The sequence below is a fragment of the Aspergillus vadensis genome (assembly GCF_003184925.1).
Source record: "Aspergillus vadensis CBS 113365 unplaced genomic scaffold BO88scaffold_27, whole genome shotgun sequence".
In the NCBI taxonomy this organism is placed as follows: Eukaryota; Fungi; Ascomycota; class Eurotiomycetes; order Eurotiales; family Aspergillaceae; genus Aspergillus; species Aspergillus vadensis.
The window spans coordinates 231,269-255,179 of NW_020292065.1; the positions used below are offsets into that span (position 1 = coordinate 231,269).

Consider the following 23,911-nt stretch of genomic DNA (forward strand, 5'->3'; position numbering starts at 1 on the left):
GTAAGTAGATTGGAGAGGGCTGATATAGTTGAGTGTGAATGTGTATCGGCATGCTGTACTCTATATTTTGCGTATGTGTATGTCTGGTGTATCATGGTTGTGGGTTGGGGGCAGGGGGGGCTTGAATACGAATGTGCCCTGAAAAGCTTCCATTGCGGTCAAGCATGCCCAATGCTAGGCAATTAAAGATCTATTAAGGTTTTCCGTCAAGTACAATTGCCTAATCAAAATACAGTGCATGGATCATTTGTAGAGACTTCAAGTAACGTATTCATTCCTTCTGGTCCTGAATCACTGCACCACCACATCCACCACAGCCCCTCTCCCCTCCTCAACCACAACCCTAACCCCCTCCCTCAACGCCTCATCCAACTCCTTTACACTCCTCACTCGCGTCGCCCACAAATTACCATTCGCTGCCGCCTTCGCAATTCCTCCATAATCCGGCCCATCCTCCACCAACGAGATCCCTAGGTCCTTGCTCGACAAGCTGGCCGCTTCACCACCGGGATGCACATCCACCAGACACTGTCTCGTCGCATTCCACCCACCATTATTCAGAATAACAGTTAGGAACGGACACCCGTATCTATGGCTAGCCCAGTATACTGCTGACGGGACAGAGAAGATAAAGCTGCCGTCGCCGGTGATGTTACAGATGAAAGGTGAGTTCGTATCAGATCTGACGCGAACGTCTGGACGATTCGAGACATCGTACCGCGTTGTGGCTAGCTTCACGCCGATGGAGGCACCTCCAGCCCAGCCTAGACCACTGCCTCCTTTCGTCAGGTGAGAACCTGGGCGGGTTAGTTGTAGCTGCTCGGTCATGGCGACTTGATTGGTGACGGAGTCTGTGACGAAAATGGTATCGTTGGGTACAAGTTCACGAATGCGACTGCATAGAAAGTCCACGCTGCAGGGTGCATCAGGTGTCTCGAGTAGCTTGGTTGCTCGGGCGTCAATACGGGCGCGACCTTCGGCGTGGGCTGTGCGCTGGGCCTTGCGTCGATCAGTCCAGCTGGTCTGAAGATCGGTGAGAGAGGGCGAGGAGGTGATGTGTGCGTTGAGCTGGGTTAGTGCTAGCCCCGTATCGGCGTGAAATGTAGCTGCTGCTCCAATGTCGAACATGTTCATACGCTCTTTGCGTGGGTCAAGGTCGATGTGGAAGATGACTGCGTCAGGGTTGGGATGGATGCGGCGGGGAATCCAGGGGACGTCGGCGTCGAGGACGAGGATCACGTCTGCGGATTGAACAGCCGGTGCGGCGCCCGTTCCTCTCGTTACGCATGCTGGGTGCGTAGCTGGGAAGCATACTTCGCGAAGCTCGGAGTCGAACACCCGCAGACCGTGGATGGTGTCGGCCAATTTAATCAATTCTTGGACCGCGCTGTGGTTTCTACCCATGTATCCGGTCACTACTAGGGGTGACTTTGCATTGAGCAGCGCACCGCCAATGAGCTCCACTGCTTGTGGGGATAGAGAGCCCAGCTGGCAAGAAGGGACAGGCTTGAGGCGGGTTTGTGAGCTAGGGATAGGTGTGGCAAGGATTTCGCGGGTGGCAGTGAGATACACTGGGCCAGGGGAGCCAGTAGTGGCCATAAGAACGGCGCGATGCACCAGGCTACCGACATTATGCGGCGACTTGATCTCTGCGCTGAAGCGACTGTAGGGTGCCACAAGGGCGGCCTGGTCGCGAATGTCCTGGTACCATTGGACATGCTCGGAGCGCGAACCAGGAGCTTCGCCCAGGAGGGTGGATGGAGCGACACCGGCGAAGATCACGACCGGGGCGCGTCCGCTAGATGCATTGTGCAGGCCTTGACCGAGCGCTGCAGTCCCCACGTCCACGTGGGCAATCACACAGGCCGGTTTGTGGCTCATTCGGGCATATCCATCGGCGGCGGACATGGCCACGAACTGGGCGATCAGCACGACAGCTATCATTTGAGGTGTGGCTAACATACCTCGTGTTGGAAGAGTACCATCTTGGGGTACTGCCCGGCAGGGTCATTTTGACGGCGGACATATGCCTCGATGATGCTAGGATGATCCGAACCAAGCACGGTGAAGAGGTAATCGACACCAGCCTATTAATGTGAGATGGGGTCTAGGAGACAGCTGAAGGTAGTTTACCTCGGCCAGAGCCTCTAGAAAGGCATCCGCCACAGTATGGGGAGCAGTCTCAAGTGTTGTTTCCTGTGACATTCTGCAAATTTGAAGTACTGGTATGCAGGGAGATGCAAATGCCTAGTTGGCCCCTCCTCTTTATGCTGCCACTTGATGTATTAATGCATATCCACCCATGTCAACGAGGAGGGGTCATGTATTGATAGGTATTACACTAGGATCAATACTGAGTTAGATGGAAAACCCCACTGACTAGGATGGTCCTGGCGTCTTGGCGCTGGCCATCGACCCGTCAATATAAGCATCCAGGGCTAATGGACACTATGGACGGCCGGGTGGCAGGCTAAGTCCCCACTAACGGAGGGCCGGACAACCTCCGGACAACCTCCGGACCAGAGAATGGACTGTGGCTGCAGCTGAACCGGTGCCAAGAGCAAGGGTCAGCCTTAGATGAAGCTAATAAGGGTGAAACTAATGGCCTGAAGGATGGGACAGATGAATGTAATTATGTGCGCTGTGTGGGTATAAGGGCTTGGACGTGTCAATACCAGCACCCCGATTCATTGTCCGAGATGAGCAAGCCTCATGGATATGCCGCTTCGCTGTGCATGGAAATGCCCGTCTTCACAATGATCTGGTTCTTCGCAATTGGTCCCTGGCTTCCAACGCTCTCTGAATCATCTTCGTCTTCGCCAATATCAGCATCAACATCCCGCGTGCCATTCCCCGACCGGGACCCCAATCGACTCATCCGATAGCTCGGCCTCGTCCGACTCCGACTCTTTCTGGACCCATTCGACAATGAACCAAACAGACCAGGCAGGAGCTTCTGAATGGGATGTTTAAGGAACGGCAGGCAAGCGCAGATGATTCCCGTACTAGCCTCGATGGCACTCCATAGCAACGCATCAAATGACCCCCAGGTTGGGTCCGTAGTTGTCGTGCTCTTCTCCATCGCCCACATGCGAATGATACTCGTCACACACACAAAAAGCCCCATACAGAACACCAACATGACTCCAATCTTCCTGATCCGATCAAGCTGTAGCTGGGCCAGTACCGGCAGCGGCAGTAAACATACCCAAATATCCATCGCCGTATTGTAACCCGCCCAAGACCAACGGAAGGGAGCATTTTGGACGCACTTCTTAGGGATATGCTTGTACCAGCTGGCACGAACGGGGGTGCATTGGAAGATGGTGGCTAAGACGAAACCGAAGGTGCTAGCGAGGACGAGACCGATGGTAATCCAACAGATTATGCGGAAGATGCGATTGGGGAAGACTCGGAGGTAGAAGGTGAGAAAGGAAAGTTTGTTGAGGCATAGGACAAGTTTGTAGAAGATCTGGAAGAGCCAGAAGTACTAGCCGAAGATTAGCTAGGCGTGCTTGACTGGGAGAACATATCTCGCACCTTCAAGGCAAGGACAACGTTGCCGCCTGTTCTGACTATGTCGGCTTTGTGCCGTCCAAAGGCATAGTGGCAGGCTGGATACAGTTAGTATTAGTCGCAATCCGGTTGTAGGAAACCATACCCAAATCACCCATAACAGTATTGACAATTTGCATGGCCTGACTTTGGGTAAGTAAGCGTATAGTATTGGAGCTTAGGACCTACCATTGAAAACGCAATGATCCCGTCATCTACAGCAAACCTGCCTTGGACATAGCCCTTCCATGTCAGGCGACAGACCACCAGGACGAATGCAATGCACGTCAAGACGGCGGTTACTTTGACAAATTCAGGGCCTTTATTCGGGACATCCAGCGGACTAACCGCCATGGCGACGCTGCCGTGGCCTGGATAAGGGCAGGTAATGGCTAATAAGAACAAGAAAAGAAATTATAAAACGAATGACAATCGGAAGCGAGCGTAGGTGGAAGTTAGGAACTGAAAGCGCCAGCCTACGACACGGAGTCAATAGGGTCGCGAACGACGACCGGCCGCATTAAAGGATGACTGCTATGTAGTAAACCCAGTATTGGGCTCAAAGACTTATTAACAGCGTTTGCTTCAAATTATGCCAGTGGTACAGGGACCCTTAATTCCCGTGCCTAACTCTTCCATCAGTCTGGGGGATCCAACTCTATGCCCAGTATACAGCTCCGGGCATTTTACTGTGGCTACTGGCAAGATCCGTGAAATTTTCCCAAATACCACCGCCTTCATTTGTTCTGTTAGTGTTAAATTCTATGGCCAGGAAGGATTTTTTCGTCTCGAGACTCGAGACAATCTTACCATCGATCCACCGTCCTATTCGGCCGGATATTCAGACTTTCTATGGTTCGCATGCACATACAGAACCCTACCTCTGGACCTTTCCAGTGGGTATGTGTGTAATTTACGTACACCTAGGGAAGTTTGCGTAATAGCTTTAGACATGGCAATAAAACCACGGTGGGCCATATATGAGACCAGCTCATAGTGGCGTATCTTTAGGGCCGGAACGGCCCCGATACGAGGATCCACGAACGGAACAGTGGCCACTCGACACTTTAGAATAAAGACACAATATATATCATGCCACGCTAGATCATGATCCCTGTCAAAATACTCCGTACTGTACGACGAATGATTTATTCACTCAACGGATTCTTTGTTCTCGCTAAATTTGAGTGCTTAGCACATGTAACCCTGCCGGTCGCGCGCTCAGGGTTTGAAACCGGAGAGATCGCCGGTCACATTAATGTCGGTCCAGGGTCTTGAGGTAGTACAGACTATGAGCAAGTTTCAGACGACCGATTGCAATTCCAGTGAGTACTTCTGATTTGAGAAGAGTGGTACCTTACGAAGTAGTGGGAGGTGCGTGGCGATGGGTGCCCAATGCCGTGCATTGTCGTTCTAGGAACAACTGCCTCCTATTGATTTAGACTCCTTCTCTGTACTCCGGCGTGGAGGGAATTGAAAGAAATGCAATCATGCAACATTAGCTTGAGCTGCATATCTCAAAGCTAGAGCCCAGGCTACTGTGTGCTACGACAGCTTCGGCTACATGATGTTGAGGCGTAATCGTTATACATAGCCGTACAAAATACTATTTTAGTGGCCACGCCATTGTGGATTTATTCAATTGAGCTTGGCCCCGGCCAAGCCAGATCGTGGTAGCCCACACAGATTAAGCCTACAATTGAAACCGGAAATCCGGATGGGCATCCCCGAGGTCATCTTCCTCCGGCGCCATCTCCGATGTTTCCTCCTTGGCCGGCTGGCCGTCCCTGCGGCGATTCTCCGCTTGCAAGGCGAAAAAATACACCGTGCACGCCAGCCCGGCCACCACCGCAAAGGCCAACCCAACACCAAATCCTGTCGGATACTTTGGCGATTCGCTGCTGATGAAAACGTTACCAGACACAAAGGCACCGCAGTTGCCGAACGCAGGAAGCAGACCCATTCCAACACTGCGCTTCACGCCTTTGCCTAGGTTGACGCATAACCACACCACAATCGTAGACATCATGATGAATGCTCCCGATGCCACAAAGAAAATGCCCATATAGCGAACGCCGGCAGATTGCACATGTGAAAGCTCGACGCTCCAGCCAATAATGGTCAACACGGAGCCAATCATGGTGAATACATACCGGTGTCGCAAACGGTCACTCAGCCAGGCGCAGGATAGGGTTAGGACGAAGGCAACGGCATAGACGGGAATGGTGTGTTCCTGAGCGGAGCGGCTAGTCCATCCAAGATCCTTCAGGATGGTTGGTTGAAAGTTTACGAGGGAGCTAGCACTCTCTTCGGCCCCGAGGTAGGCCAGCACGCTATTATGACGGTTTAGTTAGTCAATAGCAATATCAGAGAACGCAGAATACCCACCATATCCATATCTTCCAGTCAGCAGCCATGCTGATCACCCGCTTGAACGAAATGGGGTCGTCGCGAACACTTCCTCCGTCCGCCTTCAGGCGCGCAAGGAGCAATGTCTTCTCCTCGGCCGTCAAGAACTTAGCGTCTTCGGGGAACGGGACCACAATCCAGTAGCAGATGAGGCTGACACCCATGGTAATGATGGACTCGATCAAAAAGAGCCTAGATTGTAAGAAAGTGGACAAATGCTGGGTCGGGCCAATCTTACCAACGCCATCCCTTATATCCGTCCAGATTCAATAGTGTTAAAAGACTCGAGAAGAGCTATGAGCGCGTCAGTGAGTGTCGCCGCAACTCTTAGAAACTAGTACTGACCCCGTTGAATGCTCCTGCGGCCATATTTGCACTGAAAAATATGGCGTATCGTCGAAGGAACTCATCGCGCTTGTAGTAACTTCCGATCAAGTATGCGCAGCCTAATTGTGTCGGTATTAGCCAACGTCCTCCCACTGCGAGGGAGTTGTATCTTGCGCTTACCTGGGACGAACCCAGCCTCACACATTCCCATAAAGAAGCGGCAAGCGATAAGTCCGCTCGCGGTCTTGACAAGACCCTGGCCCATCACGAAAAGGCCTACCGCAGACACCGCATTAGCAGACACAATCATCAGTAACCGCCAGCCATCTTACCCCATGTAAACATATACAGCACCAGCATCTTTGGCCCGAACTTTTTGACCAGCAGATTTGCCGGCATGCCAAAAATCACGTATGCGACAGTAAACATTGTGACAGCCAGATTGTAGTCATTTCCGACCAGGTGCAGTTCCTTGCTCATGCCCGCAATTTTCGCATTGCTAAGGACGTCTTATCGTTAGCATTTCTGGAATTGATTTTGTTGCACAGCGAGAGGTTCTCACCCGATATTCGATCGGTCCATGAAGGACACCAAGAACAGAAACCATAAAGCGGGGATGACTCTCCAGTCCAGCTTGCGCAGGAGCTTCTTCTCCAAAGCCGGGTCGATGTTGTCGCCAGTCGAGGCTTCCACCACCCGTGGCTCAATCTCAGTCTTCTCCATCTCCATGATTCTGGCAGTCCTTGTGTTTTCGGAGGGGAAGGATGCAAAGGAAGAGTCTCGGCCTCCACACTGCGGGACACCCCTGTTTTTGTAAAGGATGCAACAGGGATAAGTTTCGGAAAATCCGAGCGGCAAAGGAAGAAAAGAAAATTAATCTTTCGGCAGAACTGCGACAAAGCCAGTCCTGATGAAAATGTATCCCTGGCTGGGGGTTAGGGTAGAGATTGGCCCATTGGTCGATACAGCTAACGGGGTGATATGGTACGGTATCGTTGTTGTTCAGCTGGTAAAAGTGGCTCCGCTTAGCGCGCCCCACGCCAATATACTAAGTGCAACATGGCCGTCTTGCATCATGCGCGGAACAAACCCTGGATTAGTCTGGCCATCAAAATATTTCGCAGAGGAACAGGAGACGGGCAGCTGGATTGTAGATCCGAGTACTCAAGTCGAGTCTAGTAATATGTGACTATCTTGATTAGGAAGGTGTCAGAGCCTTTCCCACCACGCATCTACCAATCACTGTCGTGCTTCTTGCAGAGCGGCATGGACGCCTTAATGCAACTACTGCAAGGGTACTATGGACAGTTGGCAAGATGGGTGGCCTAATTGCAGAACATACGTGCACAGCAATGTACATAAAGGCCACGGTGAACTATTTCATCATGCAAGAAACCTGGCGCCATTTCGGAGTCTCATCCCCAGAATAGACTGTATCTCTGGTCAACCTTGGTAAGTAACAAGCACCTTCAGCTGTGGGTGTTATCTCCACGTGCTGCAGGGAATATTAGTTATTACCCACATAATGCAATTTATAGCAAGAGTGTACGGAGTAGAGTGAGAACTATACATGCACAGCTAACACGTGGTGCAAAGTGCTCACTGAAGGATGTGGATACCGCTCTATGCAACCGACATCAAGAGTCGCACTAAATAGCTGTTAAGACTGCCCTAAACTTTTTCAACGATCGATTTACCTGTCCTTCCCCTTCCTCATCAATATCCCTGCCGGTGCATTATACGATATACTCGATTGCGGAAAAGCAAGTGCAGCAGTAAGGGAGAATGGAGAGCGATACAAACACGACTTGACCTACTCACCAGTCAAATAGAATGATTCAGAGCAACATATTTATACCTAACCCTATATTTTGTAAGGCATTCAACATGTTGACGGCCATAAGCATGTCGGCTCGTGTCAAGATACGATCCCAAACGAAACTCGACATGATGCAGTAGAAGTCGCTTTGTAACTGCATCTTCTGCGACTCATGCAAGACCCAATCAACACGCCAAGCAGTCCAATATACATCACAAGTTCTCATGATACTCCTCGTAGAGCTGGATCCATACGAGCCGAGGCATCACATCTATATCATGATGTTGCCTTCGGCGCCTGTAATTAGTCGCCGAGCATAAGGCTCGGCGAAAATTGCGACATCCCGCGCAGCAGTCATTACTCATCTGGCGCGTCCAGTCATCCCAGATGTATCGAATCTCCAAGCTCCCTTGAAAAGAAGATTGCACCATCTACAACACCATGGCCGTCAAGTTTGCTATCAAGTCTTTAGACCACCTGGTCTTGACAGTCCGGTCCATCCCCGCATCCGTCGCATTCTATACAAGCCACCTGGGGATGAAACACGAAGTCTTCAATTCACCTACCAGTCCGGACATTCAACGGTAAGCCTGAAATCCCTAGGCTTTTCTTTCTTCAGTCACCCTGATAAATCTCATTCTTCAGACATGCCCTTCTGTTCGGGTCCCAGAAAATCAACCTGCACGAGAGCGGGAAGGAATTCGAGCCCAAGGCCCAGAGTGTCATGCCAGGGAGCGCAGACCTCTGCTTTCTGACGGACACCAAAGTGGAGAACGTTCTCAAAGCACTCGAGGAAGCTAAGATCGACGTCCTCGAAGGTAACAAAGTCGTGGAACGCACGGGTGCAGTGGGGAAGATCCGGAGCATTTATGTGCGTGATCCAGATGGCAACTTGATCGAGTACGTATCCAATCTCTATATCATAACTTCGCTAATCTGGACTACTATCGATGGTAGGATCTCGAACTACTGTTGAGATGGAGAGAGCTGATATTCTAGAGGTTCATAGCTGCTGACAGCGGGGGGTTTATGCACATGTATATGCTTAGTCATGTGATGTACAGCCCGCTATTGTGCATACATCTGAAATTGTTGACAATTTCCCTTTCTTTGTTCCTTTTCAATGTTATTTTCACATCAAAACTCTTACTGTAACTAGCGGGGATGAAGAACATCGCTCAAAATGCCACTTTAATAGGCTAAGTCAGGTACAAACATGGCTTCGTAACAATTTTTCAGTCCGTCCAATCTCAGTCCCTCCCATCATTTCTTAGGCGCCTCCACGAAGCCGGGGAAGCAGTCCTGCAGGGTCTTGTTGTGCTTGTTGGCAGCATGTTCAGTCAAGGCCGGAGCACGAGTAGTCTTCAGGAAAGTCGTCCTGCAAGTCATACAGATGATGTCCTTTGCAGCTTCGTTCTGTAGTCCCTGCGTAAGCATGATCGTCGGAAGATTTCCCCTTTCACTCTCCACCTATACATTTCTCTCTTTCTCTACACAGATCGTGACACCACCCTACAAAAGCTATCCCCTTCTTCAAAATTCAAACAATCAATAAAAGCACAAGTAGAGGATACATACGGTCTTCAACTGCGACTTGCCACCAGCCTTGGTGTCCTTGGCGTTGCGCTCACGCTTGGAGGCGGCTTTGGCTCCCTGTGGATAATGTCATGTTAAGTCTGATAAGGCGCAATCAAGTCGCTGGTCGCTTCACTCTAGGAGGAAGGACTTCGCGTAGAGTCAGTAACAGCGAGATGCTTACGTTTCCCATGGTGAATGTGGTGGTTAGTAGATAATAGGATGATAGAGATCGGTGTTATGATGTGGGGGGCACAAGATTGTCAAGGAGGGGAAATTTTCAGATTTATATCGGCGTCCTTTTTTTTTTGCCTCTTTTTTCTTAGGGGAAGCCGCTTTGACACGCTAAGCCCGCCCGGGTCTGGACCGTGACTGGTTTGTTTGCCGGTCCCTAATTGGTTAGTTCCTGGCACGTGTTTTTGATCGCGTTTGCACTTGCTGCCTCAGGCTGTCAGTTTACGAGCCCTGGGTTGCGACCAGCCCTCCCATGGCTTTGCATATATCATGATGGATTTCTATTGGGATCCTAATTCAAACTTAAATTAAAGTAGTGAGTCGTCGGTCCACGCATAATCGTTCTACCGTCATCTGCAGTCTTGAGCCATCTCATGCAGAAAATCCTCGGATGTCATAGATACTACTACAAGGTATTTATATATTTATTAAAGTATCGCGGGAGACCCCGCAGTGACAGTCACAACTACTACCATCCCGAAATGAATTCCCACTACTAGCAGTTCTCAAGACATTCGGCGATGTCTGATGATAGTTCCGTTAAAAGTGAGACCGTACGTCTCGAAATCTCCACATTGCACTCGAATGTGATGATGGGGAATTTCGTCTGTCAAGTGACTACTTGCTGCACGTGGATGCCGCCGCTATTCCTTCCCGTCTTCCGTTTCTTATCACCCCATGCAATCATGTTCCCGCGTCATCTGTCTGTTGACGTGGATGTCTCACTGACCAAGAGTTCTACGATACATCATTGCTCAAACCACTGAGATGAAAGTGTACTGTTTAGGTTTCGCTGTAGCAATCTCCTGGATGTCGTGCGAATCTAAGCAGCGATTACCTCTTCCAATTTCATACACACGAAGTTATCTCGGTTCAGTGAGCACACCTAGCGACAAATTAACAATCTCATCAACCCCCCTACGCTAATTGGACTTTACAAAGATAGCGAACTTTAATTGATTCGTTCGAGTCTAATATCTCACCCAAGCTCACTTGGCGAATATAGCGCCATTTTAGTCACGATAAACCTCAATGCACCAGCCAATCTGCGGTGCGGAGACCAGCGGCGCCCGGGCCATCTCCGCATTCCGAGCCTTTACCTATCCATGATAACCCTCCATCAGCAGAGATAAATACCGCACACTGAGGCTGACAGGAGGGGAAATTGGGTTAGTCTTAATCTTCCTCACTCATGCCTTCAGCTGTCGTCTGAACGTCTCAACGTACCCCCTGGTACCGTCACCATGTTGCCATCAACAGACGATATCGCCAAATTCATCTCCATCGCCCCAGAAGCCACTGAAGGCAAGGCTCTTAAATTCTTGCAGGTATGCGACACAAGTAGCCAAGCAAAGTGGTCATGGAACTGACTTTGAACTCCAAAGGAAGCGAGTTCTTTCGATGAGGCCCTTGATCAGTTTTACGAGAACCCTGATAGATACTCAAATATCGCAGATGCTAGCAGGTCCGATTCGAGGCTCCAGAGCGATCATGCTGAAATGCGAGCATTACCCCCATCATATGAATTGCACATTAGCTCCGTGAGCGGAGCACAACGTGCTCCCCACAAAAATGTTGTCACCGAAGCCGGGGATGTTCGAGCTCGGGATGAGGTACGCCTCGACGTCAGCACATGTGCGACCCATCTAACATCATCGGTCATTTAGCAAGAAATGCAGAACATGCTCTTGGACATCCAAATAAAGTGTCAAATCTACAATACCGACATTGAGCCGGAACACGAGTCCAGTGAGTTCATGGCCTGTACGTGCGAAGTTCATCAATACAGGCGAAGGAAAGTTGCACGCCTCGATGCGCAGGAGATGTGGTCCAAAGCAGTGATGTATCCCGGTTTGTACCGTCACCCTTGGGCTCAAAGATACCAAAAAGACTAATGTTCTGGTTATGGCGGAGAATAGGAGAGAAGGCCTATCACGATTGTTACCAGTCGTCTGTTTTCTCTAATAATCCGTATATCAGGATCCCCTCAGCGTATGGTATTGCGTACACAACTTTACAACGTCCAGATGCAACACGTTACACCAATTCCGTTCGGCAGACCATTGCCCTAAATGTGACACTGAACAACAAGGCACAGGCCACAATCGATGCCATGGAGCCCCAATGCGATATTTGGGCATTAGATGAACCGGACAACGCCTCCGCTACCTCTCGTCCCGTGGAAGACAAAACTATTCCCGTAGCAAGCAGCATAGGGCCATTGAAATCGTCCAAGTTATTGAACTTTAGGCGGGCCTTGTCTATCTCGTCGTTGAACAAATCAGGTTCCAAAACAGAGGAAATGCTTACTCGCGCCCGGAAGCTCCGACGGGAAATTCTGGAGGAGGAAAATGGTCGTTGGCCAGACTTAGAGTGGCGAAAAATTGTAGCCGCCTACCAAGAAAAGGTTGGCATGAAGCAGAAAGTCGCCGAGTTACGAGCCAAACGCCCGATCCAGTATTTGCACCTGCTTCGAGCAGGATACTTTGAGCCCATCCCAATAGCTTGGGCGTCTCGTGCTTCAAACCCCTTGAAGTTTCGCATCGATGGTCTTTCTGGCTGGAGAGGTATTACTCCGGCTTGGAGAGGTTACGAGAATACTGCCGAGGAACGGCTCTATTGGGTCCTGAACCATCGAGAGGGAAACACGGGACCTCGCATGAAGCCAGACGTAATATCCGCTCTGGAGATGGCTCGTGCGAGAATGGCCACAGCCGTTGAGCCACCCCCGGCTTACTACTCCATGGATGATACCTTCCGCCTTCAGCGTTTGCCAGAGAGTTACTCCCTGCAGGTGATGCCGCCTCCATTCACACCATTTGACCTTCCCGAGACAGCTACTGATAATACGATGATCTTACTGGACGTTTCTGGATCAATGGACTTTGACCCTCTTCGACCACTTTACACTCAATACCTAGTGACCGGCTTCGCCCGTTCTAATCAACCAAAAAACAAGGGTACGTGAGCTCATCCATGCAGAAATAACCGTATCTGACCTGGTACACAGATGTTGCCAAAGCAATCATCCGCCGATTCACGGATGCAATGTCCATCCATGACCAGAATCTTCATGGCTACCAGCTGGTTACCTTTGCTAATAAGGCTGATTATATTGGGTTTATCAACCACTCTAACTTCAACGATATGTGGAGAAGTGTCAAGCTAGGGGGAGGAACACGCGTCATGACCGGATGGCAGAAAATCAAGGATCTGCATTTCCAGAGACATTCAGAATCCGCTACCTACCACCCTGTCTATGGCTGGCAGGCAGGCCCGCGAACACCAATGCTGAGATTGCTACTTTTACTTGATGGCGAAGCAACAGACATGGATGAGTTTGAACTTGATCTGCTGGGTCTCTCTTGGGTCCATGTCACCATTTTTCTGATTGGAGTGGACGGGTGTCCGCACCACCACCGGCACGCTAACGAGCTGCAAAGGATCAGCGAAGTGAACCCACATGTCTCATTTGTGGATGCACAGGGCAATGCGCCGGAGCGGTATGTCACGCATGAACTACTGAAGCGGCACCTTGGGTATGATGTGCCGATGGCGGAGTTTGAGCGACTGGAGCACTGGCCAGCAAGTGCAGAGCCACCAGTGTACCAAGAATAACTCAACATCCATCTTTACTGGGAGCAAGTGATGATTCAATGTATGTTCAAGTAAGCGACGCTCTCTATATCTAATTACATGCAATCATAGTCTATAATGCGTGAAAAATGGGGAATCCAAACAACATCTCGCTCAATAAAACCATGCCCGTAAACTGCTCCACCAAAAGGTAAACACAAAAGCCCCCAAATCAAACTCCACTCTTAAAACTCTCTACCGCCACTCAGGATGCTGATGACTCTGCTGCTGCTCGGGCCGCTGTACCGGCGCGTGTCCCTCGTGGTAGTGGACGGGAGGATGCTGATATTGCGGCCCGGGGTTGGCATAGTGGGGTCCATTGTTCGTGTACTGAGGTCCACCCTGGGGAGGGTACATCTGGGTGTTGTTGTTGTATCCGTACTCGTGGTGGGGGACTTGTTGGAGGGGAGCTTGTTGGTGGTGAGGGAACTGTTGAGGGTGAGGAGGTTGCTGGTGGTGATGGCAGCAGGAGCATTGATGATTCTGGTTTTGGTTCTGGTTGGATTGCTTCTTGTCTTGGAATTCATTGGCAGCCCTAGGCATGGAGTATTAGTATAAAGATCTGACGACCCGCAATGATGCATGAGTGTTACATACTTGGATCCGGCCTTGAGGAGGCCGTAAGCACCGGCGAGTTGGATACCAGTTTTAATGAGACCCATGTTGGTTATGTATTGATTAAGTGGTAGGAAAGAGGAGTAATGGGTTGAAGTAGAGGTAATGAACACTTGAGAGTCTGAAAGATACTCTTGAATGCAATAAAAGAATTGATGTTATTGTTTGATGATGAAAAACCCCCGTCTTTTTGGGAAAACATCCACGCTTTATCTCCCAAACACACGGCGATCTCTACCCGAAGCGGTAATGCTAACACTAACCCTACAAGTTGAAGGATCCGAATCCGCCCCCAAACTGCGGCTCCTTAGTGGAAACAGAGTGGACACTTCACTGCCTGACACAGCCCAGTTCACTAAAGATACGCTAAGATAAGTCAAGCTTTGATATCCCCTTGGTCCCTTTCCTGCAAACACCTTTCCTAACTACATACCCGAATCCGAAATAGCCCCTGCACAGCACATCCGCACCTGTGCTGCACCTCTAACCGAGTCAGTCAAACTACTGGTCATGCCCCCACGACTCAACCACCGCAAATCCACCCGCGGATGTCGGCGGTGCAAAGCTAGAAAAGTCAAGGTAATCCCTCTTTTCCACCCCACCGAAAGGATCAATCTCCATATCGACTCGGTACCTAACCGAAGCACTGCGTTAATGTGGACCCTCTTGCAACAAAACAGTGTAGCGAAACCCGCCCCAAATGCCAGCACTGCGATCGTCACAACCTTCCCTGCGAATATGCACCTCTCGAGCCGCGCATGTATACATACCGAGATGATAATTCCAGCAATAGAAGCACAAGCACAGCCAGCACTACCACCACTACAGCCCTTTTGTCCTCACCCACTTCTACATCCACATCCCTATCCATCCCCATCCCCGCCCCCTCACCATACATCTCCAACCTGCAAGCCCCCCACCTAACCCCCCTAAACACCACCTCCCTCCGCCTGCTCCACCTCTACATCACCTCCACCTCACACACAATGGGCACCGCACAGATCCCCTCCGTACGCGAAATGTGGGAACTCTCCGTCCCCGAAATGGCTTTTGAGTACCAGCCCCTCCTGTCCACACTGCTCGCTGTGGCTGCGGCGCATCGCGCACGGCTTGTGCCCCATGAAGCGGAGGAGTTGAGACGTGTTCAGGGCGGGTTTATTGCCCAGGCAGTTGGGGGACATAGGGCTGAGACGGCGAAGTTGGTGGTGTCTTCCCCGGGGGCAGGTGTTACGGAGACATTGTGTATGAATGCGATTTTAATCTCGTTGTATACGCTTGCGTGCAGGATGGATGGTGGCGCAGGAGGAGGGGGTGAGTATGAGCCTCCTAACCTGTGGTTGAATATGGCCCGCGGGGTGAGGACGGTCGTGTCGTTGGTGTATTATCGGCTTGTGGAGGAGAGGGCGCGGATTGCGCCTTTGTTGGTTGCCAGGCCGGTTGTGCATCGGGGGGATGTGGAGGTGCAGGATGGGGGGCCTAAGGGGAGGAGTGGGGAGTTGAGGTTCTTGGTAGATATGTTCCCTGGTAGTGATGAGGAAGAAGAGGTGATGGAGGTGTATGTGCAGTGTGTTGGGTATTTGGAGGGGTTGTTGATGGCGGTTAGGATGGGGGAGTCTGGGTATGATATTCGGAAGAGATTTTCGTCGTTTCCGAGTATGGTTCCTGGGGAGTTCCTGGGGCTGGTGAGTGAGCGGATGCCTAGGGCGTTGGTTATTCTGGCGTATTTGTTTGCGTTGGTTAAGGGTGCGGAGGGGGTGTGGTGGTTGAGGGGTATTCCGGAGATGGAGGTTCGTGGGATTGAGTCTATTTTGCCGGATATGTGGAGGGGGGTAATGAGGTGGCCGGTCGGGGTGGTTATGGGGGTAGTGGGTGTTAATGACGAGGTATTGTTATGATTATGATTATTATGGATTGATAGAATGATATTCAGGTAGTCTATATATACACCAAGGATCGTAAATGAGTCGTTAGACTGTTCAGACGGGCACCTCGGCCTGGTTCTTCGGCTGAATATATTCGACTCGACTGCGCGCCAGGTTCCGAGTGAGGATACCGACTCCCACGTAGATGAGCATGACGAGGTACTCGGGAATGGTACCGAAGATGACGCGCACGGCCAGACTGCCACCCTCGATATTGGAACTGGTGAATGCGGTTACAATGGCATAGACGATGCGAACACCGATCAAGGGCATGGCGACAGTGATAGCGGAGAGAAGCTGTTTCTGTTAGCAAGTTGATTTTCAAAAATGAATGAAAGAGACCTACCTGTCTCTCCTCTCCCAGTCGACGGCTATGGGCATCAGCCCCATACGAGAACCAAATCAGAACAGCCACCAAGGTCCATCCTGTCGCAAAGACAACCATCCCAACGCGAAGAAGCGTCTCGTTTCCACTACTACCTGCAGCAAGACCAATTCCGCCAGCGACAACCAAGTGTGTGATGAGGAATCCCCAGAGGTTCAGGAAAGGAGGGAGAAAGCGGTGGATGGAGTGGTTTCTGTGGGGTAATTAGTTGTGAAGTAGACTTCTTGAGCGGGATACATACGCTTCATGGAGCAGGCCCATGGCAGCCATAAGAAGAGGGGATAGACCAATGCCGTTGAGGATCGCAGCTGTTGTGTTGATTTTGTCATGGTGGACATCGTTGAGGGACATTGCGCTGCCGGCTATGCGCAGACCACACATGGCGAGGACGTAAGCCCAGCCGACGAGGCCATGCTTGGCATGCATGACAAGGCAGTAGATTGCTGGGAGAGAGAAGAGAGCATAGACGGCCAAGTTGGCTGCATCGAGGTGTTCAGTCGCGGACATTGTGTATGATGTAGCGTCAGAGTAAATAGCGGATAGAACGATGGAGTGTATAGCTGATAAACTGTTGCAATAAAGATGGATATAGAACTGGATTTGTATTCCACAAGCAAAGGGTCCTACCAATCTTTATAACTACAATATTCCTACTAAGATATCTCATGTGACATAGCCCTATGTCAATTAAGCAGCGAAACCGAAACCGAGGAGGCGCGGCAGGACAGCCACGTTCTAGTGGCTCCAGTGATTTTCGCTGCTGGGGCCAAAACGATATCCACCACACATATCGCTTAGATGAATACGGAGTCAGTTGAGGGTCTCCTAGAGAATGAGATAACATCTTCTTTCCGTTGTCGCTGGGTTGGGTAGCTGGCTGATCAACAAGTGATGGGCAGGCTGAGCAGTCTTTCACTGCTAGACCAGTTTGTGAAGTGTCGCGAATGACTGAAATAGTAACATTGCTCACATGCCGTTATTTTGTTGAAGAGGCGAAGCGCGCACAGCAGATTGATGGTGGATCCAATCCAGACGGATAAGCTTTTACAAGAGGAGGTAGAATGTTTGTCAATGTTGATGTTGATGATTTGTTTGACGGTCGCAACCCCTTACCGAGTGAATGCCTTGTTGCCTTACAACCTTACAGTTTTATGGCCTTACTGCCTGACTCCCCGCACGTGGCGGCCCCGGCCGCAGGCTCCTTGGCGGCTCCGTTCTTCCCCGCACATTCTGGTTGTTTTCCACCGGCAAACACAATCACTTTCTCTCCACTACCCCGGATTCTATTCAATACAGGCCAGGAATCTCATATATTTATCTCCTCGCTTCTGACGTATCCTTCAGCCACCGCTCTAATTGCTACATGCAGAAAGCCTCCAGGAGGTCGACTCGGTCGCGAATATCCAAGGCTTGCGACCGTTGTCGTCGACAGAAGCTCAAGGTAGGCTCCCACATTTGCCCATAAGCAGCTGTGAGCGATTCTTATCTTTTCTAGTGTGACTCAGTTCGTCCGTGTGTACTATGCACTCGTGCTGGTCACAAATGCGAGACAACCACAGCATCACGTCGTCGTGTTTCTGAATATCAGGCACCGGCCACCCCAGCGGCTTCCGCCGGATCTGATACACCGCAGGTTTTACCGAGAAGAGCGTCCGAGGACCACCAACAATATGCCACTGGTACTTCAGCGATTGGTTTCGCCAGACAGGTTTATAACGAGGAGGAGACAGGACGGACCTTGACTGAAGCTGCTGTGCCGGGTGATGTTGGCATGGTGGGTGCTGATAACTCACTATGGGGTCTGAAAGAGACACCCATGCCCCCAACGACTGTGATGCTTGCATTGATCAACGCCTACTTTGACCGAATGCAGTGGTTTATTTTGGTACTTCACGAGCCCTCATTTAGAGAAATGGCCCAGCCAATCATCTCTCAGCATCAATGGCAACGCCGGGATCTTGGTGCAGTCATGACGGTGCTTGCTGTCGCTGTTATCAGTTTACAATCAGTCCTCCCCGACGCGGATTGGCCTGGTCATATCCTTCTATCCAGGCATTCAATTGATGCCCAGGATTTGCTGAACAAATTTCTGACAGAGATTCGTTCCCGTGTGCTTGACATCTTGGAAGACCGCCGTATAGAAGGGGTGCAAGTCTGTCTTCTACTCTGTTGCTATTACATGTTCCACAGCTCTCCAAATATGGCCTGGACCACGTGTGGCATGGCTTTCAGAGCTGCATATGCCCTCAATCTCCAAGAAACAAGCACATCGTCGCTGCCTTCTATCGCTAATGAGACACGCTCTCGTTGCTGGAACCAGATCATCGTTTCGGATACATTCTGCTCCATTCTCTATGGGCGCCCTGCTTCTCTGCCTTCGGCCAACGTTCGTCATCTACAGCTCGTCGACGACTTGGGCTTTGACCACTCACTGCTAAGTAATCTATCGGTGGAGAATAGCGACGGAATAACGTCGCGCGCCCCATTTCACGTCTTAAAGACAGATGTGTATGCGATTGCTCGCGAAATTCTTATCCGCTTCCGTCGGCTTGACCTGACATCTGGTATAGAGGAACAGAACCTGGAAGCTATCATTCGTATTACCGAGGAGTCGAACGCTCTTCTCACTGACTGGTGGAAAGCCGTCCCGAGGTTATATGACTTTGACTATTGGAAAGCAGATGGTCGCTGGGAAACCGTTGAAGGGCAGCTGCAAACGCTGCCCCCTCAAGCAAGGCAGCAGGTGGAGACAATCTATCTACAGGCTGCTGTTCTTCAGTTGACGTATGATGGCATGGTCATACAAGCAAATAGACCGCTGTTGGAGCGAAGAATCAACAGGCTAACATCTTCGCGGGCAATCATGGATGCGATGCATAGGGCGCTAGACCGAGCCACAGCTGCTGCCCTTCGCATATCTCGTGTGCCAGTTCACACATTAAAGAATCACTTCGCTATAGCAGTTGTATCCATGACAAAATTTACTGCTGGTGTGATACTGTGCATACCTCCAACTGTGAAGCCTTTAACAGCCACCGCTCACGAGGCAAAGGATGGGGTGGTAAGAATAATTCGCGCTAGTCGAAGTCTCAAGAGCCACGATCGAATAGCAAGGCAAACTGAACAGCTTCTGACGGAGCTGCTGAAAGTTACCACCCAGCGCGAGATATCACATGCCTTGGCTGATAATATCGAAACAAATTGCCCTTCTGACACGCGATTGACCGGTTCTGGGGTTGACGGCCCCTCGAATGACTCCTTGAGTGCAGGGCGCTCCAGGATAATTCACGGACCCGCAGCGCAGGCCGCTGTAGATCCTGTCCAGGGTACCTGGGACACAGACTATAATGCCCCCCCTGCCGTAATGGGACCATATGATTTCCTCCCTGCCCAGGCCTTTCAACAGCTGGACGATACGTTTGGTGCATTTGGAGAATGTAATGACCCTTGATCTCCCAAGACACAATTCGGATATTGACTGACCTTGTGCATAGCCATGTTTAACCTGGTCCCTGATGATCAAAACAGTACGTGGAACTGGGGCCGAACATTTCCCTAGTCAAAAGAGCGAGCGGGAGTCAGCATGATCAGTTCAGCCTGGTAGCTCGCTGACATTTCCGGGGGTCAAGCCAAAGCCTAAAAAGGAACGTGGAAGGGCAAGCATCGCGATAGTTGAACTCCTATTTAGTATGCTCAAATGTAACCACGCAGAATGGCTCATGCCCACAGTAGCAACAATGGCCATGGAGTTAATGGTAGGTGGCAAGCCGCCGGATAATTGGGGTCACGGGATCCATGGGTTGGTGTGAATGTTCCGGTGGCTATCTTTCCGGTGGAGATAACGGTGGTGACCGCCAAAACTCCTGAGCCCGGATTACTCGGACTCCGCATCGTCAACTTTTGTGTTTCACAACAGCCATTCGACTACTTGGAAAACGCATGAGACAATCTCGCTCGGCTAATTTGCTAAAACTATTTTCTTCAAGCTCAATGAATCTGAAATACATACATTGCAAATACATAAATTGACACTGTTTTGTGTGTACAGCACTGCGCCTTGGTTTAACTATGATGATCTTCGAAACTCCCAAAAAGCTGGAGCGGGGGAAAGTCGAGAAGCTCAGTCTAGACTAGATAGGCTACGCACTTGGCAGGCCGATCGTCCGGTTCACCACTGGATTGACAAATCATCTGTGACCCTTGATGTTCCGCGGCGTTGAAGCTGGTGAGAATGTGGATCCTGGTGGGGAAGACCAAATTGCCGCCGGAAAAGATGAGCTTCCTGCACAGGTCCGGTGGCTCAATCTTGGGCCAGGTCAGGAACTTGGTCATGAAAGGGATGCGATTGTTATTTCATATTTACTTCTTGCACCCACCGACGGCCTGTCTGGACCGCAAGTTCTTGGTCAAGTTTCAGCGGAGCGATCCAGGAAATAATATCCGACATGGAGAGTTGTCCTCGATCTCAGGTCTGTAGTCGTGTGACACAGCGGCCTCTACTCGCTTGCCTTGCATGTCGGAGCTCAAAGGTGCGGTGCGAATTAACACGAGGAGCGACTGTGTGTCGCAGATGCAACTTGAGAAATCTGAAGTGTGTCTACACGAAATCACGAAGGTATTTCCCGTCTATCTTTCCGTGCGTATCAGTAGGCAAGAGTCACTCGATGCTCTTTGTATATAATGGAATGATGTTGGAACTAGAGAAAGGCTTCTGACAATGGTATGTTACAGGGCACTCAGAAGGTCGTCAACTAGTCCAAACACGGCGTCCTCTCCTGACACTAATACCTCGTCTTCGCCATGCTCGGACTCTAGTGGGACCCATGCTGGTATTTCCATTCCCCACACAGAGAGTCCCGGCAGTGTGGATGATTGGGAGAGCAATGGTCTCTTCGACGGTGGTAGGTAACAAGTTATTCTGTCTGCCACACTTACTCACCAGTCTTTACAGAATCTCTTCCCCAGTTATTGGTTTCAGGGACCAAAGCTATATCCGGCCAACCACACATCGCCATTAAGCCTGATGTTCTGTCTACCTATCCTCTTGACAATCTTCTCTCAGACATTGAGGGACTTCTCGAGCAGCCTGTCTCTTATTTGGTTCCAAGCAAGGGAAGTGTCACAAGAACGGACCGGAAATTTCGAACTAGACTCCCAGCGGTCTCACCTGAGGACAGTGAGTATTTGCTTAGGAAAGGAGCTCTGCAGCTCTTGCCACCAGCCTTGCGCAACGAGCTATTGGCGGCGTACGTCAAATATGTTCATCCGCTCTTACCAATTCTTGATCTTCGGGACTTTCTCTCAAAGCTCATAGTTGGAGATGATGCTCAATTCATATCACCACTATTATACCAAGCTGTCATGTTCGCCGGCAGTATCTTCGCTCGGCGAGACACTGACGAAATGGAGCAGCTAACGGGAGCTTTATTTGAACGTTCAAAGGTCAGTACTGATCACAACACATCATATGACATATATACTGAGCGACTAGCAGGTGCTATACGAGTTTGAATCAGAACCATGTGCCTACACCCAAATTCAAGCTCTCTTACTGATGACTCTCTGGCATGGAGATATGTCACGCCACAAAGGGCCGTCCTACTGGCTTGACGTCGCCTTCTCCACTGCGGAACGAATCGGCCTGCTCCATGACGAAGATTGGCCATGCGATAGCCGTTCCTTCAGATCTACTATGTGGTGTTGCCTCTACGTCCGTGATCGAACAATCTCGCTTGGTTCTCGTCGGCCCCCACGCATGCCGGTCAACATATACCCGGACTCGATCCTTCATCGTATGAACGACGCACCTCAGGAATACGAAGAATTCATTCATGAGAGCCTAGGTAGCGCTTCTCCTATGCTTACCAGCACTAGCCAAGAACAATCTGCCATGCTCTTTAAGGAACTAGTCAAACTCTCCTACTGTGTTGGAGCAATCTTAGACTACCTATACGAAGGGGCTTGGGTTCCAATCCCATCACGTCGCAGCAGCTTTTATTCACTCGCCCCTAAATGCAGTGTTTCGCCATCCATCAGACCAAGATGTGAGAAGCTCCTCTATTCCTGGATTCAATTCCTTCCACTCAACGTAGTTTACCATCCACCACACATTCCCGCCGATTCGGATGGAAACTCGACCGAAACAGCGTTTCTCGTGCACAAAGCCTTTCTCTACCTGCTATATCTAGCCGCCATGGCTGTGATATACCGCACAGGAACGCATAGCCAACAAACCAGCACTGCGCTTCCGAACATGGAAGGTCTAAGGGGATCCACGTCGCAAATCAAAAAGGTACTCGCGGAGCTGCAGGATTTTGGACTACTTCCGTTCCTTCCCGGAGCATCAGTCACAATACTGATGTTCGCTGTTGAGGCTAGTCTGTTAGATCTTCAGGGCTCAGATACCATGGTCCGACGGCAGGCCATGACAAATCTATATGCTTGTGAGGAGGTTGCATTACACCTGATGCAGGCTTATCCTACGGCTGAGATGGCAGTAATGAAGACTAGGACAGCACGCGCAAACCTTCTTGGATTGATTGAGGCTTAAAGAGCAATTAAAGACGCCAGCCTTTCGCCGAAGGTGTGAGCTTTTGCATGATGAACTAATGGATTATGAGCGCCGGGCAATTCTTTGAGATAGTACCCATTTATTGGAACATAAGCAGGAGCATAAAATATACTTATAATTTGACCAAATACCGAGCGCAAGTAGGAAAGTCACGAAGTGGTGGATTTACTTCGCTTAGGAGTTTGTAGACGAGATTCCCACGCATAACTTACTACCACCATTGTACTGGAAAGCAAAGTCATCAAGGACCACCGCGCCTCGTTGATAAGTCGGATCCCTTAAGTCCGCGGAGATAAGTCACGTGTACCGAGCTTATCCCAAGCGGGGGATCCTGCTTCCATCGCCATGGACTTAACCAACTCCAAGCCATTCCATCTTCTTATACCCCAGTCACTATGGAATACAATGGTGTCACAAAACCCAGTTGGGCCTCCAAACCATCGCACCAGCCAAAACGGCGCCACCGGATCCCTTTGTCATGTGATCCCTGCCGCGCTAGGAAGTGTGTAGATCCGCCATATATACCATGTGCAAGATAACTGCTGACGGATCCAGGCTGAAATGCAATCGCGAGAATCCTTGTCAGAACTGTATCACTCGCAATGAGCAGCCGTCCTGCAAATTCAGGGGCGCCAACAATGGCACTACCCCTGCGCGTCGGGATGGTGGGGATGAAATGAAGAATAGGATCGATCACTTGGAAGATCTGGTTAAGAGGCTGATTGCTGAGCGAAAGAATGGCTTGTCTGAGATTACGCCCCATACACCGGAGAGCCCTATCCCTGACGATAATAAGGCTTTGCAAGGTGCGCAGTCTCATGCTTCAGAGGTCGCATGCGCTGGGACGACGATGATTGATGGCA

At 50.4% G+C, this 23,911-nt stretch overlaps 11 protein-coding genes across 11 annotated transcripts; 5 read left to right on the top strand and 6 right to left on the bottom strand.

Moving 5' to 3' along the window:
* Window positions 1-291: 291 nt before the first annotated feature.
* Window positions 292-2,205, bottom strand: BO88DRAFT_373247 (acetolactate synthase; the record flags this gene model as incomplete). The annotated part of the gene is made up of 3 exons (XM_025704267.1): window positions 292-1,917; window positions 1,965-2,087; window positions 2,134-2,205. The coding sequence occupies 3 exons, from the start codon at window positions 2,203-2,205 to the stop codon at window positions 292-294; spliced, it is 1,821 nt and encodes a 606-aa protein (XP_025558808.1).
* A 505-nt stretch (window positions 2,206-2,710) lies between these two features.
* Window positions 2,711-3,909, bottom strand: BO88DRAFT_349779 (plasma membrane protein Pth11-like protein; the record flags this gene model as incomplete). Its single annotated transcript, XM_025703469.1, has 4 exons — window positions 2,711-3,490; window positions 3,541-3,614; window positions 3,662-3,698; window positions 3,745-3,909. 4 exons carry the CDS (start codon window positions 3,907-3,909, stop codon window positions 2,711-2,713), a joined length of 1,056 nt encoding a protein of 351 aa, XP_025558809.1.
* A 1,339-nt stretch (window positions 3,910-5,248) lies between these two features.
* BO88DRAFT_349513 (vitamin H transporter) lies at window positions 5,249-7,020 on the bottom strand (the record flags this gene model as incomplete). Its single annotated transcript, XM_025703456.1, has 7 exons — window positions 5,249-5,888; window positions 5,944-6,156; window positions 6,203-6,258; window positions 6,310-6,410; window positions 6,472-6,567; window positions 6,624-6,790; window positions 6,854-7,020. 7 exons carry the CDS (start codon window positions 7,018-7,020, stop codon window positions 5,249-5,251), a joined length of 1,440 nt encoding a protein of 479 aa, XP_025558810.1.
* A 1,531-nt stretch (window positions 7,021-8,551) lies between these two features.
* BO88DRAFT_472004 (VOC family protein) lies at window positions 8,552-9,086 on the top strand (the record flags this gene model as incomplete). The annotated part of the gene is made up of 3 exons (XM_025711731.1): window positions 8,552-8,694; window positions 8,756-9,010; window positions 9,068-9,086. The coding sequence occupies 3 exons, from the start codon at window positions 8,552-8,554 to the stop codon at window positions 9,084-9,086; spliced, it is 417 nt and encodes a 138-aa protein (XP_025558811.1).
* Window positions 9,087-9,120: 34 nt separating this feature from the next.
* Window positions 9,121-9,900, bottom strand: BO88DRAFT_407987 (uncharacterized protein). The gene is made up of 3 exons (XM_025707588.1): window positions 9,870-9,900; window positions 9,689-9,763; window positions 9,121-9,526 (listed from the first exon to the last, which is right to left on the bottom strand). Exons 1-3 carry the CDS (start codon window positions 9,876-9,878, stop codon window positions 9,374-9,376), a joined length of 237 nt encoding a protein of 78 aa, XP_025558812.1. The 5' UTR covers window positions 9,879-9,900; the 3' UTR covers window positions 9,121-9,373.
* A 1,263-nt stretch (window positions 9,901-11,163) lies between these two features.
* BO88DRAFT_349692 (uncharacterized protein) lies at window positions 11,164-13,537 on the top strand (the record flags this gene model as incomplete). Its single annotated transcript, XM_025703463.1, has 5 exons — window positions 11,164-11,247; window positions 11,305-11,532; window positions 11,587-11,770; window positions 11,839-12,879; window positions 12,930-13,537. The coding sequence occupies 5 exons, from the start codon at window positions 11,164-11,166 to the stop codon at window positions 13,535-13,537; spliced, it is 2,145 nt and encodes a 714-aa protein (XP_025558813.1).
* A 213-nt stretch (window positions 13,538-13,750) lies between these two features.
* On the bottom strand, window positions 13,751-14,217 carry BO88DRAFT_457529 (uncharacterized protein; the record flags this gene model as incomplete). Its single annotated transcript, XM_025710995.1, has 2 exons — window positions 13,751-14,090; window positions 14,153-14,217. The coding sequence occupies 2 exons, from the start codon at window positions 14,215-14,217 to the stop codon at window positions 13,751-13,753; spliced, it is 405 nt and encodes a 134-aa protein (XP_025558814.1).
* Window positions 14,218-15,156: 939 nt separating this feature from the next.
* On the top strand, window positions 15,157-16,065 carry BO88DRAFT_457530 (uncharacterized protein; the record flags this gene model as incomplete). The annotated part of the gene is made up of 1 exon (XM_025710996.1): window positions 15,157-16,065. The coding sequence occupies one exon, from the start codon at window positions 15,157-15,159 to the stop codon at window positions 16,063-16,065; it is 909 nt and encodes a 302-aa protein (XP_025558815.1).
* Window positions 16,066-16,103: 38 nt separating this feature from the next.
* On the bottom strand, window positions 16,104-17,096 carry BO88DRAFT_396142 (uncharacterized protein). Its single transcript, XM_025705225.1, has 3 exons — window positions 16,719-17,096; window positions 16,439-16,670; window positions 16,104-16,389 (listed from the first exon to the last, which is right to left on the bottom strand). Exons 1-3 carry the CDS (start codon window positions 16,982-16,984, stop codon window positions 16,147-16,149), a joined length of 741 nt encoding a protein of 246 aa, XP_025558816.1. The 5' UTR covers window positions 16,985-17,096; the 3' UTR covers window positions 16,104-16,146.
* Window positions 17,097-17,840: 744 nt separating this feature from the next.
* BO88DRAFT_457532 (Zn(II)2Cys6 transcription factor) lies at window positions 17,841-20,036 on the top strand (the record flags this gene model as incomplete). Its single annotated transcript, XM_025710997.1, has 3 exons — window positions 17,841-17,918; window positions 17,973-19,914; window positions 19,972-20,036. 3 exons carry the CDS (start codon window positions 17,841-17,843, stop codon window positions 20,034-20,036), a joined length of 2,085 nt encoding a protein of 694 aa, XP_025558817.1.
* Window positions 20,037-20,990: 954 nt separating this feature from the next.
* BO88DRAFT_349717 (fungal specific transcription factor domain-containing protein) lies at window positions 20,991-23,027 on the top strand (the record flags this gene model as incomplete). The annotated part of the gene is made up of 4 exons (XM_025703464.1): window positions 20,991-21,070; window positions 21,209-21,378; window positions 21,429-21,919; window positions 21,972-23,027. 4 exons carry the CDS (start codon window positions 20,991-20,993, stop codon window positions 23,025-23,027), a joined length of 1,797 nt encoding a protein of 598 aa, XP_025558818.1.
* Between the last annotated feature and the right edge of the window lie 884 nt (window positions 23,028-23,911).